This window comes from Bufo gargarizans, chromosome 4 (genome assembly GCF_014858855.1).
Source record: "Bufo gargarizans isolate SCDJY-AF-19 chromosome 4, ASM1485885v1, whole genome shotgun sequence".
NCBI classification, from domain to species: Eukaryota; Metazoa; Chordata; class Amphibia; order Anura; family Bufonidae; genus Bufo; species Bufo gargarizans.
The window spans coordinates 287,092,949-287,108,219 of NC_058083.1; the positions used below are offsets into that span (position 1 = coordinate 287,092,949).

Sequence of the window (15,271 nt, forward strand, 5' to 3'; positions counted from 1 at the left end):
CCTTTTATAGGAGTAACACTTGCCTCACTAATATCCCCCCTGCTTTTGCCGTCACCTCATGCTTCCTGAGTATCCAAAGAGCTCTACTTCCTGGTCCCTCTCAACAAACAGAAAATGTCTCAGCCTCTCAAAAATGATACCCTGATTATGTATTTCTGTGGTCCCATTCCCTAGAAAAGCATGTTTTTACTGATATGTAAATGAACTTGCTGGCGCATCGGTTAGTAACACCCCTACAGCTTTAGTCCCTCCCCATTTTCCCTGGATTGACAGGACTAAGCATCTTGTCTAGCCTTGCACCTGTGCCATGCCCCCCAGTCTCAGCATGTGTGTAGTGGGTCTACTACTGCTCTCCAAGCAGTGCAGATTCCAACTGAGTGAGTGTCGAGCCCGGTCTTTTCACGTATGCACTGTGTCTCCCAGTCTCGGCCCTTGCACAGTTGGAACCTGCACTGCTTGAGGAGATCCACTGTGCAAGCGCAGAGACTGGGAGGCACGGCACTGGTGCAAGAAGATAGGGATAGATGAGATGTTTAGCCCTGTCATTCCAGGGGAGGGACTAAAGCCGTAGACGTGGGACTAACTGGTGCTCTGAGGGCTCTGGCCAGCCCTTCGGGGCTCCAGTGAGCTCATTTACATATTGGTTAAAATAGGATTTTCTCAGCAATGGGACCTCAGAAATACATAATCAGAGTATCATTTTTGTCAGCATAATCAACCCTACCAGGCTATATGCTTGTTTTAATAGGGTTGATCGTGCTGACAGGGGGTCTTTTGTCATTCTGGAAGTGGTCATTAAAATGTCTAATCTCAGATGTGTGTGTATTAATGCCATTTATTGTCCTAATATGTGCCGATTTCTTCTTAAGCAAATAAACTAAAGTGATCTTACTTGGCAATTGTACTGTTCCCACTGAGGAATCTTTTTAAATTGAATCATCTTGTATAGTGCATCTTCTATGAAGCTTTTAGTTTGAAGGATTTATTAATATCCGAGCAAGGACCCTTATGGTTCATTGTAGTGGTTGTCATTCTATTGTTTTTATATTCTGATCAGCCTTTTGTTTTTCAGTTATTATCATTAAGACATGATTTCAGTATGCTATAGCAAACAGAAGTGACTCAAAATGAGGAGCGGAAACCACTTAAAGAAAGAATTACTACTTAAGAATACCAATTATGAAAGAAATAAACTTGACAGTCAATTGGTGATTCAGAGTACAGGGAGTAGGAAACGATCTGCATTACATTTTATCAAACTTTCTGTTGTATTGTTGAGGTTAAAAAGGTTGTCTAGGCTTAGAAACATTAGTCTGCTTTTTCCCCCCCAGAACTAGTACCACACTTCTCACAGGCTGTGTCTGGTATTGCAGCATAGTAACAAAATCACAGAAATATAGTGGCCAATATGGGGGAACTGCTCAGACCCCAAACACTGCAGCGTGTTTCTCATTGGGGGAGCAGTTCCACCGCATGTGGACCACAGCAAACGACCATCCCCAGCAAAAAATGCGTACAATGGAGGACGCCAGCGCGGTCCACATGCACCACAAAGGCATCCTATACAAAACGGAGCATTGTCCGGATGAAAACATATAAATTATATAAATCACAGGAAAAAAATGCACCAAATGGATATGCCACTGACTATACTAGCTAGTCATACAAGCAGATATTAAAAGCTGAGACTTTTGCCAATATATTCCTGTCAGGAAGATATCGGAGCCCATCATGCACCACGGTCTCTCAGCATGGCAAGGGGTCCTACCACTACGCTAACTATGGTGTGAACACGGTCTGAAGGTGATGAAATCCAGCTCACAGCCAAGCTTCCACACAACCGCATAGCAGGACAACTAATGCAATGTGAACAAAGCAAGACTGTGATCCACACCCATATCAGACCGTGTGATGGAGGTTACCAGGTGCAAAAGAATGTTTAATGCCAGGTCAAGGCACATTCAATACATATGGAACAAAATCACAGAAATATAGTGGCCAATATGGGGGAACTGCTCAGACCCCAAACACTGTAGTGTGTTTCTCATTGGGGGAGCAGTCCCACCGCATGTGGACCGCAGCAAACGACCATCCCCAGCAAAAAATGCGTACAATGGAGGATGCCAGCGCGGTCCACATGCAGCACAAAGGCATCCTACACAAAACGGAGCATTGTGCGGATGAAAATCTATAAATATATAAATCACAGAAAAAAAAAATAATGCACCAAACGGATATGCCACTGACTATACTAGCTAGTCATACAAGCAGATATTAAAAGCTGAGACTTGCCACCTATAGACTGTGTTTACACAATAATTAGCGTAGTGGTAGGTAGGGATTTACCGATATTATCGGCCGATATTCAGGATTTTGAACGTTATCGGTATCGGCATTTATTTTGCCGATATTCCGATAACGTCCTGGGAACACAGATCGCGCTGCTGACAGCGCTCTCCGTGTTCCCTCAGCAGCAGCACAGGGGAGAAGGAGCAGTGTCTCCTCCCCCTGTGCTGCTGCTGCCACTCCAGCCAATGGGAGGACAGGGGACAAGAGGAGGGGAGGAGCTATGGCCACTGCGCCACCAATGAAGATTAATCTATCATTCATTCATATACAGGAGGCGGGAGCTGCAGGATCACATAGCCGGCTCCCAGCCTCTATGAGCTGTAGCTGCGATCTGCGGTAGTTAACTCCTCAGGTGCCGCGGATCGCAGCTACAGCTCATAGAGGTCGGGAGCCGGCTATGTGATCCTGCAGCTCCCGCCTCCTGTATATGAATAAATGTGGGATTAAGCTTCATTGGTGGCGCAGTGCGCCCCCCCCAAGCCCCCCAGTATCAGACATTGGTGGCGCAGTGCGCCCCCCCCAATATTAGGCATTGGTGGCGCAGTGCGCCCCCCTCCCCCCCAGTATTAAGCAGTGGTGCGCCGCCCCCCCCCCCCCCCCCCCCCAGTATTAAGCAGTGGTGCGCCGCCCCCCACCCCCCCCCCCCCACAGGATTCCCTCTCCCCTGCTCCTCCGATCGGAGCCCCAGCAGTGTAATGCTGGGGCTCCTATCGGTTACCATGGCAGCCAGGACGCTATTGAAGCCCTGGCTGTCATGGTAAGCTCCATGCTGCTGTGTGCACAAAGCACAGAGCAGCAGGGACAGTGTGAGCTCCTATTCACCCTGATAGATCTCTATCAGGGTGAATAGGACAAGGGTTCTAGTCCCTAAGGGGGCTAAAAGTTAGTTTAAAAAAAAATAAAGTAATAAAAATAAAAACACCAAAATATTAAATATAAATGAAAAAGAAAGATTTACAAAAAAATAAAAATACACATTAACAATAAACATAAATTTTCAGCAGATTTGTGGGAATTTTTAATTTTTTTTTCAAAAATGAAAATTCCCAGAATATCGGTATAAATTATCGGCTATCGGCCTGAAAGTTCACAAATTATCGGCATCGGTATCGGCCCTAAAAAATCAATATCGGTCGATCCCTAGTGGTAGGACCCCTTGCCATGCTGAGAGACCGTGACGTGGTGCATGAGGGGCTCCGATGTGTTCCTGACAAGAATATATTGGCAAAAGTCTCAGCTTTTAATATCTGCTTGTATGGCTAGCTAATTAAATACACACAGGTTACATAAAGAATGCGTAAAGCAAAAAAGTGGCATGAGCCCCTCAGCGAAAAGCTACCTCAGAGATAACTAGAAAAACCTATAAACGAACATTGAGAGTTGATAAGCTATAAAAATATATTTTTATTTAAGTATATGATTAAAAACATATATAAAATGAGACAAATACGTATAAAAAAAAAAAGTGCTGTACAACCCTGGGAGAATTTGGTAAAGAGTGTGATGTAAAATGGAGCCTGAAGGGAAAGTATTAGGATAAATCCAAAATATGGAGGTCTAATCAATGGAGTTAGAAGATGCCATATTATATAAAGTGCAAGTGCAAGCCGCAAATAAGCAGCAAGAAAACCACGGCTCTGCAGAGTTCGTGGATGCATCCTTTGAGTAGACATCCAATTAATAAAATGCAAAAAATATCATGATAAAGTGCATATGCAGGCCACGTGTAGGTGGCAAAAAACCATACCAATATCTTATTCAAAGGCTCAAAAGTGAAGATGTAATAAATGCAATATAAACATGAAAAGTCACATACCGTAAGTCAAAGTAATAACTCCACAGGAAGACCGCACACCGCGACACGCGTTTTGGTGTTCAGGTTAATTTGCATATGTATCAAATCGTTTTATTTACACAATAAAAGCACACAGAGCTATGGGGACTGGGTATTGCGGATGTGCTAGTGGCCATCTAGCAACCCATGTCCTCAGCTCTATACCCCAAAATCCCAGTGACAGGTTCCCTTTAAGCCTAACTGGATATAGTATAGTAGGTTTTATGGCACTCTGTTATATGCTGGGTGCTTCAAGTAGGATTCCTAATCCAGATAAGTATACATCGAGAGACCTACATTGGGTTATCCCATGATTAATGTGAAAAAATGAAAATCGGACATCATATAGTACATGGCAAGCTCTTTCTAACAAAGCTAGAACCAGCCCTGTACCTCACATGGATCCATAGATCTCCACATTCATTGCTCTGTTAGATTTATATGAAGCTGGCAGCTTACAGGGCATGTTCTTTTTACTGCAGCTCCCTCTCTATCACAGCTCAGGATACAGTTGAAGGATGGAACTGAGCATGTGCGTCCACCTCAGTGAGCAGGACAGAGAAATAAGAAAAAACAAACAGCAGGTGGTGCAATACAGATGCACTTTATTGAATAACTCAGTGGCTATGCTAAATTTTAAGTACATGCAATTCAGATCCAAGTGCTGGTTTGAAAACTGCAGAATATTTTTTGTGGGACAACCCTTTTAAGCACTCTGTAAATAATGTATGTGAACTCACACTTCTCAACGCCAGTTGCATTCTTCTCTATACCACCAACAGCCGTAGCGTTTGAAAAAGGCCATCTTGACTGAAACATCACATGGTGTTTGGCATGAAAATATAATACATGTTTCACCTGCATTATTTATGGCGTGCCAAAGTCTATATTGAATGGGAGTGAGTAGCTACACTAGACACCTTGCACGGACAAGAATGTCTCTGGAAAAATAAGCAGATCATTTTTGCATCCAGTACCCATCATCCCAACTTTTTTGGAAGTCATGGTGCTTTCCTCTTTATTTGCTTTAGGCCTCATGCACACGACCGTATGGAAACTTATCCACAAAAAATACGGATGACATCCGTGTGCATTCTGTATTTTGCGGAACGGAATAGCTGGCCCCTAATAGAAAAGTACTACCCTTGTCCGTAATGCGGACAATAATAGGACATGTTCTATTTTTTGTGGAACGGAAACTTTTTTTTTTTTTTTTTTGTAAAGGCTTCTTTACACCGGCCAAGATTTGGCCAGATAATCGCTAATAGGTGTTGACAGGAATACTTGTTAGCCATTATCTGGCAGTGTAAAGGTGCCACAAATTACCCGATGAATGTGTGAAATGCTCGTTCATCAGGTAATATGCTCTTTCACGCGGACCTAAATTATCGTTTGCCGGCAGCAGATCGTGACGCCTAAACGGCACTCTGCTGCCAGCAAACATTGATTTGAATGGGGATGAGTGATGTCATTGGCGATCGCTCCTCCCCATACTGTGAAGGAGATCACTGCATGTCGATGCAGTGGTCTCCTCCACTGAACAGCAGGCGATTGTCAGGAAGGAACGCTTCCTTCCAGACCAGTCACCTGCTAAATTGTGCCATGTAAAGGGACCTTAAGAATCACGGGCAGACATTACCTAAACAGCTTTAGGCCTCATGCACACGACCGTTGTGTGCATCCGTGGCCGTTGTGCCGTTTTCCGTTTTTTTCCGCTGACCCATTGACTTTCAATGGGTCCGTGGAAAAATCGGAAAATTCACCGTTTTGCAGCCGAGACCGTGATCCGTGTTTCCTGTCCGTCAAAAAAATATGACCTGTCCTATTTTTTTGACGGACAACGGTTCACGGACCCATTCAAGTCAATGGGTCCGTGAAAGAACACGGATGCACACAAGATTGGCATCCGTGTCCGTGATCCGTGGCCGTAGGTTACTTTCATACAGACGGATCCGAAGATCCGTCTGCATAAAAGCTTTTTCAGAGGTGAGTTTTCACTTCGTGAAAACTCAGATCCGACAGTATATTCTAACACAGAGGCGTTCCCATGGTGACGGGGACGCTTCAGGTTAGAATATACAACGAACTGTGTACATGACTGCCTCCTGCTGCCTGGCAGGTGCTGCCAGGCAGCAGGGGGCAGACCCCCCCCCCCCCCCCCCTGTAGTTAACTCATTGGTGGCCAGTGGGCCCCCCTCCCTCCCCTGTAGTTAACTTGTTGGTAGCCAGTGGGCCCCCCCCTCTCCCCTGTAGTTAACTCATTGGTGTCCAGTGGGCCCCCCCTCCCTCCCCTGTAGTTAACCCATTGGTGTCCAGTGGGCCCCCCCTCCCTCCCCTGTAGTTAACTTGTTGGTAGCCAGCCCCCCCTCCCTCCCCTGTAGTTAACTCATTGGTGTCCAGTGGGGCCCCCCTCCCTCCCCTGTAGATAACTCGTTGGTGGCCAGTGGGCCCTCTCCCCTCGCTCCCCCTCCTAATTAAAATCGCCCCCCCCTATCATTGGTGGCAGTGGTGAGTACCGATCGGAGTCCCAGTGTAATCGCTGGGGCTCCGATCGGTAACCATGGCAACCGGGACGCTACTGCAGTCCCGGTTGCCATGGTAGCTTAGCAATTTGTAGAAGCTTCATACTTACCTGCTGCGCTGTCTGTGACCGGCCGGGAGCTCCTCCTACTGGTAAGTGACAGATCATTAGGCAATGCGCCGCACAGACCTGTCACTTACCAGTAGGAGGAGCTCCCGGCCGGTCACAGACATCGCAGCTCTTCAGGTAAGTATGAAGCTTCTACAAATTGCTAAGCAACCATGGCAACCGGGACTGCAGTAGCGTCCCGGTTGCCATGGTTACCGATCGGAGCCCCAGCGATTACACTCGGACTCCGATCGGTACTCTCCACTGCCACCAATGATAGGGGGGGCGATTTTAATTAGGAGGGGAGAGGGCCCACTGGCCACCAACGAGTTAACTACAGGGGAGGGAGGGGGGGCCCACTGGACACCAATGAGTTAAAAACAGGGGGGGGGGGGGGTCTGCCCCCTGCTGCCTGGCACACCTGCCAGGCAGCAGGGGGCAGTCATGTACACAGTTTTTCAGTATATTCTAACCTGAAGCGTCCCCATCACCATGGGAACGCCTCTGTGTTAGAATATACTGTCGGATCTGAGTTTCACGATGTAGCTCATATCCGACATTATATTCTAACATAGAGGCGTTCCCATGGTGATGGGGACGCTTCAAGTTAAAATATACCATCGGATTGGAGAAAACTCCAATCCGATGGTATAAAAGAACTCCAGACTTTACATTGAAAGTCAATGGGGACGGATCCGTTTGAAATGGCACCATATTGTGTCAACGTCAAACGGATCCGTCCCCATTGACTTGCATTGTAATTCAGGACGGATCCGTTTGGCTCCGCACGGCCAGGCGGACACCAAAACGACTTTTTTTTCATGTCCGTGGATCCTCCAAAAATCAAGGAAGACCCAATGACGAAAAAACGGTCACGGATCACGGACCTACGGACCCGTTTTTGCGGACCGTTTTTGCGGACCGTGTGCATGAGGCCTTAGAAAGACGCTGGTGACGGCACCAGTGACAAAGATCCAACAAGATCACCAGCTTTCTTCTGTGTCTGTTGTGGGCAGCAGCAAGGTTCAACCTGGCTTTACGTTTGGGGAATGCATTTGAATTCCAGGAAACGTTTTCAATATTTGGTGTGACCACCTTTCGCCTTCAAACAGCATCAATTATTCTAGGGACACGGGCACACAGTCTTTGAAGTAACGTGACACTGAGGCGCCTATGTGGCAGCATAATTCAAAAATGCTAAACACTGCCTGAACCCAGCTTTCAAAGGCTCCTAGTCACTCTGACCCTGGTGTAATAACATACCCATGCCAACATAAACTGTATACACATGACAATTGCAGGTGTCTGCATTTTACAATTTCTTTTTTTTTCCCCTCATTGTAGCTTTTCACTCGACGGAAACCGCAAAAAGGGTTGTATGTCTTTGGAGATGTTGGTAAGTGTTTTTTAATTTTATTTATTATTGTCATAAATCCTCATCTTGTGAATAGGCAAATGACTAGTTCTGCTATAACATAAATTTACAATGATTTCAAAATAATCCTGTTCCAATGAAAGAATGAATTTACCTTTCTGTGTTGCAATAGCACAAGTTCACACAGATCATCGTTGATCATATTGTTCTTTTGAATTACTTTTTTTATATTTTTCAAATACTAGTCATCCAGATTAAAAAGCACACAGAAAAAAAGAAAATTGGAATTTCTACACTACAGTATTTTCTGAATATACATTTATGCATTTATGGCATGCTCTCCATTCACTTCAATGGGAGTTCCGAAAAGAGATGAGTTAGCGCCCCTTGGCTATTTGCGGAACTCCCATAGAAGTAAATGGAGAGTGCAGCGCTAAGTGAACGGAGGGTGACCCCTTTAAGCTTCTTTGTAGGATCATAGTTAATCACACTCACCAATTCAGTGAAAATGCAAATATATTTTTATTTCTCATCCTTAACTAAGGTACTGGCAAGACCATGGTAATGGACATGTTTTTTGCACATGTTGAAGTTGAGCAGAAAAAGCGAGTGCACTTCCATGGATTTATGCTTGATGTACATGAAAGTAAGTAATCCTGGTTTAACTTTTTTCTGCTTGAAGGTGTTGTAGGGAATAAATAACTTTTCAGTGATGCTCACAGCCTGCCTCTGCTATGGAAAAAATTATACTCACCTTTTGGCACATCACCACTGAAGCCTGTCATTGGCTGCAGCAGAGCAGGTGACAGTCCCCATGCCGTGGTGGAAGTAAAGTTACGGCTGAAAATGGACATGCGGGAGTCAGTCTGCAGGACCAAAGAGGTGGGGAGCAGGTAAGTATGATTCTTTCCATAGCCTTCCATCATTTAGAAGTCAGGTGAGAAAAGTTCTGTTTTATTTTCCTGTTACACTGTGTAGAAACCCCGAAGAAGCCCCGGTTCTCCTCGTAGAAAGTGATTTACATAATCCATCACCTCTTTCAGACTGTTAGATTTAAGGACTTGCTTAATGTATCTGCTTTATGTATCTTAATTATCTGTTTATTTTTCTTAAATCTTCATTTTTTTATTTTATTATTATTTTGGGATGATCTATATGAGTCTTTAGAATCAATTACCAGTTTTCCATAGAGTTAGGCTACTTTCACACTTGCATTCAGAGCGGATCCGTCTGAGACGGGTCTGCTCATATAATGCAGACGGTGGCTCCGTTCAGTACGGATCCGTCTGCATTATTATGTTAAAAAATTTCTAAGTGTGAAAGTAGCCTCAGACGGATCCGTCCAGACTTTCAATGTAAAGTCAATGGGGGACGGATCCGTTTGAAGATTGAGCCATAGTGTGTCATCTTCAAACGGATCCGTCCCCATTGACTTGCATTGTAAGCCTGGACGGATCCGCACGCCTACGCACGGCCAGGCGGACACCCGAACCCTGCAAGCAGCGTTTAGGTGTCCGCCTGCTGAGCGGAGCGGAGGCTGAACGCTGCCAGACTGATGCATTCTGAGCGGATCCGCATCCACTCAGAATGCATTAGGGCAGTACGGATGCGTTTGGGTCCGCTTGTGAGCCCCTTCAAACGGAGCTCACAAGCGGACACCCGAACGCTAGTGTGAAAGTAGCCTTATGGACTCAAGTTACAATGATTTCAAAATGCAATAGTCGTCCTGGAACCAATTAATATTGTAACTTCAGGGACCTCTGTACATAAATATAGGAAAATAAGATCTAATCATTATGCTTGTGCATATATCCCAGACACCACCAGCATTTTTGGGTCACATATTGAATCTGAAAATTGTATTGTACAATAAAATAGAAAGTACCTTAAAAAGGAAGGGTATAATATCATTGTGGATCTATGAAATAGGGTGTTTTGAATGAGTCTGTGAAGGTTCTCATTTATCCAGGTCATGGTATATATCTGTAAAGAATAATTCAAGGCAACTGGACTTATTGTAGATTTCTTGAAAACGTTTCACTCGTTCTTCTAACGAGCTTTCTCAATTCTGAGTGATTGTACAAAAATTCTGGGAATAAATATGTAACTGAATCCACATCTGGTAATTATACCCAGCATTGGGTCAAAGGTGTTGATTCCATTATCCTAATTGGAGTCAGTAGGTGATAAAGACTTCCCAGAAAAAGGTGTCAAGACAGCATTGTATGTGGCAATGCTGGGTATAATTACCAGATGTGGATTCAGTTACATATTTATTCCCAGAATTTTTGTACAATCACTCAGAATTGAGAAAGCTCGTTGGAAGAACGAGAAAAAAAGGTTTTCAAGAAATCTACAGTACGTCCGGTTGCCTTGAATTATTCTTTACAGATATGTGTTTTGAATGACAGAGCCAATGTTTAAAAAGATATATCAATGATTAATCTTTGGCATGATCTGTGGCTGAGTAATGTCTTTCATTGATGCGATGCAGATATTTTGTTTTGCCTGAATGAGCCTCCAATTACAGCACCAAATAACGACCAAACAAATTTAAAAAAATATTTTCGTGCTTTGATGACACTTTCCCTTAAAGTGGATGTGTCTATTGTTCCAAAATTTTCTCCGAGATAAGTCGGACTTGCTTTCATCTCACTGGGTAGTTAAGATGTACAAATTGACCGTCCTGCTTCAAATAAGTATCTGTGAACATGATACTGGTAGTTTTGTATTGCTCAAATGTGTATAGCTGATAATACACACCAGATAAATGTTGGCTAATCCTGCTGATTGGTCAATGAGCAAATGTGTATGGGGGGGGAGGGGGGTCTTCTAACAACAGCAGATGTTCAGGGAATGAAGGATTATCCATTGTGGACCTCAGCATGCCCAACCAACCCTTGGTTCTGCTGGGAGATTAGCTACTGCCCCTTCCTGGGCTGTATTTACACTGTAGGGGTCTGCCAGGAATTTGGGCAGAAATCTGCTGCTGGAACTGGAATGTGTGCTGTGGATTGGCATGTGGTTCCTGCTTAGGCTACTTTCACACTAGCGTTTTTTGCGGCTCTGTCATGGATCTGCAAAAACTCTTCCGTTACCATAATACAACCACATGCATCCATCATGAACGGATCCAGTTGTCTTCTATAGCCATGACGGATCCGTCTTGAACACCATTGAAATTCATTGGGGGACGGATCAGTTTTCTATTGTGACAGATTGTGTCAGAGAAAACTGATCCGTCCCCATTGACTTAGATTGTGTGCCAGGACGGATCTGTTTGGCTCTGCTTCATCAGGCGGACAGCAAAACGCTGCAGGCAGTGTTTTGGTGTCTGCCTCCAGAGCGGAATAGAGACTGATCGGAGGCAAACTGATGCATTCTGAGCTGATCCTTTTCCATTCAGAATGCATTAGGGCAAAACTGATCTGTTTTGGACCGCTTGTGAGAGCCCTGAACGGATCTCACAAACGGAAATCCAAAACGCTAGTGTGAAAGTAGCCTTAGCTGCATGGCAGTTTAGTGGTGCTAGTCTGCAGCTTTTCAACACCGAATCTGTGGCAATGAGGAACATGTAAAATATGAGACTTGCATTATGGTCATTACTCCATTCAGATTTTTTCCGAAGCATATGAGTGGAGCTTCTATCCGGGTCCTTTCCATATTTAGGCAAAGACTGTGCAATAAAATTTAATTTGAAAATCAGAAAAGTATCACCTAGGATTGTTTGCATAAATTTTTTTCGAGTGTACTTTCGAAAGTTCACTATGTGTGCTTGTCTATTTATCCTTATTGACAGTCCAATACAATCCAATGCTAAGTTTGTTGCAGAGTATGCACATTATAGTGTATAATAGACCAAATTTCGATCGGTCATTTTTCGCGAATATCCTCGATTTATGCCCTGAAGTGTCTGGTGTTCTCAATAGGACACTAAGGCTGTGCAGTTTTATCAATGGGTGACTTTCGGATTAATAGTTCGATATATTGCATGAGATTTAAATAGTCAGTTGTTCTTATAAAATTCGATTGCGCTTACTGTAGAGGCGTCCCTCTCACAGTTAGGGTCCATTCAAACGTCTGTTGTTTCTTTCCTGATCTGTTCCGTTTTTTGCGGAACAGATCAGGACCAGTTCTGGACCCATTCATTTTCAATGGGTCCTGGAAAAAAATCGGACAACACAATGTGTGCTGTCCGTTTCCGTTGTTCCGTTCCGCATGTCCGATTAAATATAAAACTTGTCCTATTCTTTTACGCAAAAATCGGATCCTGGTACAATACAAAGTCAATGGTTCCGCAAAAAACGGATGACATTCGTATGTCATTACGTATGTCATCCGTTTTATGCGGAATCCGTTCCTGGAAATTAAATCCTGCCCACAGAAATCACTTATTCACTTTTTTTTCCATTTTTTTTTTCAAAGAAATCCAAACAACTTTATTTGCTTTGTGAAATTTATACATGTTTCCGTTTTTTGCGGATCCGCAAAAAACGGATGACATACGGAAACATTTTCAGGAACAACGGATCCGCAAAAAACGGACCGAAATTCGGGATATAGAAAAATACTGACGTGTGAATGTAGCAAGCTACTCACCTAGACCCAGAACTCTTGTGTTTTCTTTTTGTATGGTGCGATTATGGCGCTCAGCTGTCGGCGTCCCACGTGGTAATAGATGAAAAAGACACAGTTGTTGATAATCTTGTATAGTTCTTGCTTTTTCGGATCTATAGTTCTTAGTCCTGCAGGATGATTTAGGCTACTTTCACACTAGCGTTCGGCTGTCCGCTTGTGAGTTCCATTTGAAGGGGCTCACAAGCGGACCCGAACGCTTCCGTCCAGCCCTAATGCATTCTGAGTGGACGCGGATCCGCTCAGAATGCATCAGTCTGGCAGCGTTCAGCCTCCGCTCCGCTCAGCAGGCGGACACCTGAACGCTGCTTGCAGCGTTCGGGTGTCCGCCTGGCCGTGCGGAGGCAAGCGGATCCGTCCAGACTTACAATGTAAGTCAATGGGGACGGATCCGTTTGAAGATGACACAATATGGCTCAATCTTCAAACGGATCCGTCCCCCATTGACTTTCAATGTAAAGTCTGGACGGATCCATTCAGGCTAATTTCACACTTAGACATTTTTTGACAATATAATGCAGACGGATCCGCTCTGAACGCTAGTGTGAAAGTAGCCTTAGTTAGTAGTTTGGTTCCTATAGTCCGCCAGACGTGTTTCGAGGTAACCTCATCTCTTCCTCAGTAAGCGCAATCGAATTTTATAAGAACAACTGACTATTTAAATCTCATGCAAGATATATCGAACTATTAATCCGAAAGTCGCCCATTGATAAAACTGCACAGCCTTAGTGTCCTATTGAGAACACCAGACACTTCAGGGCATAAATCGAGGTAATTCGCGAAAAACGACCGATCGAAATTTGGTCTATTATACACTATAATGTGCATACTCTGCAACAAACTTAGCATTGGATTGTATTGGACTGTCAATAAGGATAAATAGACAAGCACACATAGTGAACTTTCAAAAGTACACTCGAATATTATTCGAAAAAAAAATTATGCAAACAATCCTAGGTGATACTTTTCTGATTTTCAAATTAAATTTTATTCGATTATTTAATTGATTTTTATAATTGATTCTACCACATTTATTCATTGTCAATTGGTTATACGGTTATTAACCCATTTCGTATACTGTGTGTAAAGTTTAAGATATATTGTACCAACATCCATTTTATCCATAATATTTTATCTATTTTATTTATAATATTTTATTCATAGTATTGTATCTAATCATTTATTAAATGTGTTATATATGTGAAATTCAGATGGTGAGTGTCTGCTGATTATTCTATATTTATTTAAATTAAGAGATTAGGTGAATCATTTGCAGCAGGGCACCATTACCACGGTGACAAGCGGAGTGAGCCACTATAACCTACAATTTAAAAAGACTGTGCAATATCCAAAATGTGTGAACAAGGCCTTAAAGTGAACGCTCATTTAGGGTGGAGTGTCTTCTGCCCACAGGATAATGATACTAGTTATTTTAATCGTACACAGAGCTATACACAAAGTTACTTGCATTACCCACAAAAGAAGAGTTCCCACCAACAACCATATTCAAAGAAAAAGTATGCACTTTGTACTAATATACTGATATCAGTCAGAATTAACCATTGGGGTTTGTTTTGTCATTTTATGAATGTAGAAGATTGCTCATTATCTCTTCTATAACCCCCATTGCTTATAGGGGTTCTGCAGTTTGTTTAAACTGATCTAGCCTCTGGATAGATCATCAGCATCTGACCGGCGGTGGTCCGAAACCCGGGATCCCTGCCAATCAGCTGTTTGAGAAGGCAGCGGCGCTCCAGGAGCGCCGCAACCTTCTCACTGTTTACCGCTGGCCCAGTGACATCACGACTAGTATTAAATGGCCTGGGCGGGGCTAAGCTCTGTTCACTTGATTGGAGCTTAGCCCCGCCCAGGCCAGTTGATACTAGTCGTGACGTCACTGGGCTAGCGGTAAACAGTGAGAAGGTCGCGGCGCTCCTGGAGCGCCGCTGCCTTCTCAAACAGCTGATCGGCGGGGGTCCCGGGTGTTGGATCCAGAGAATAGATCATCAGTTTAAACAAACTGCAGAACCCCTTTAAACTAGAGCATATTTATTTCTAATTTAGTGATTCCATTTTTCTTGTTTTGAGATTATTTTAACCTTCAGAATTATTTCTAAAAAGGTGTATAGTGTGTATTAAACTATTGCCTTATATGTTTAGGAATACACAGGCTTAAAAAAACCTTACCGAAAAGAAAGGCGGGATTCATGGCTAAAACCTATGACCCCATTGCTCCAATAGCGGAAGAAATAAGTGATGAAGCCTGTCTTCTCTGCTTTGATGAGTTTCAGGTAAGTGGTAATAAACTGAAGCCTGTACTTTTTTAATCTGTTGATCATCAGCCTAATATATTCTTGGGACCTCCTATGCAGCCATCAGCTTCACAGAAAGATCTTAGACACTGATTTTAAAATTTTCTAGAGTACAAATAAAACACATTTATGTTAAA

At 43.5% G+C, this 15,271-nt stretch overlaps 1 protein-coding gene across 1 annotated transcript in view; it reads left to right on the top strand.

The window, feature by feature from the left end:
- Window positions 1–15,271, top strand: part of AFG1L (AFG1 like ATPase) — a 138,605-nt gene that overhangs the window by 20,344 nt on the left and 102,990 nt on the right. Inside the window, exons 3-5 of the mRNA XM_044292093.1 lie at window positions 8,157–8,208; window positions 8,732–8,833; window positions 14,983–15,113. Of these exons, the coding sequence (XP_044148028.1) occupies window positions 8,157–8,208; window positions 8,732–8,833; window positions 14,983–15,113 (285 nt within the window). The remainder of the gene's footprint in view (window positions 1–8,156; window positions 8,209–8,731; window positions 8,834–14,982; window positions 15,114–15,271) is intronic.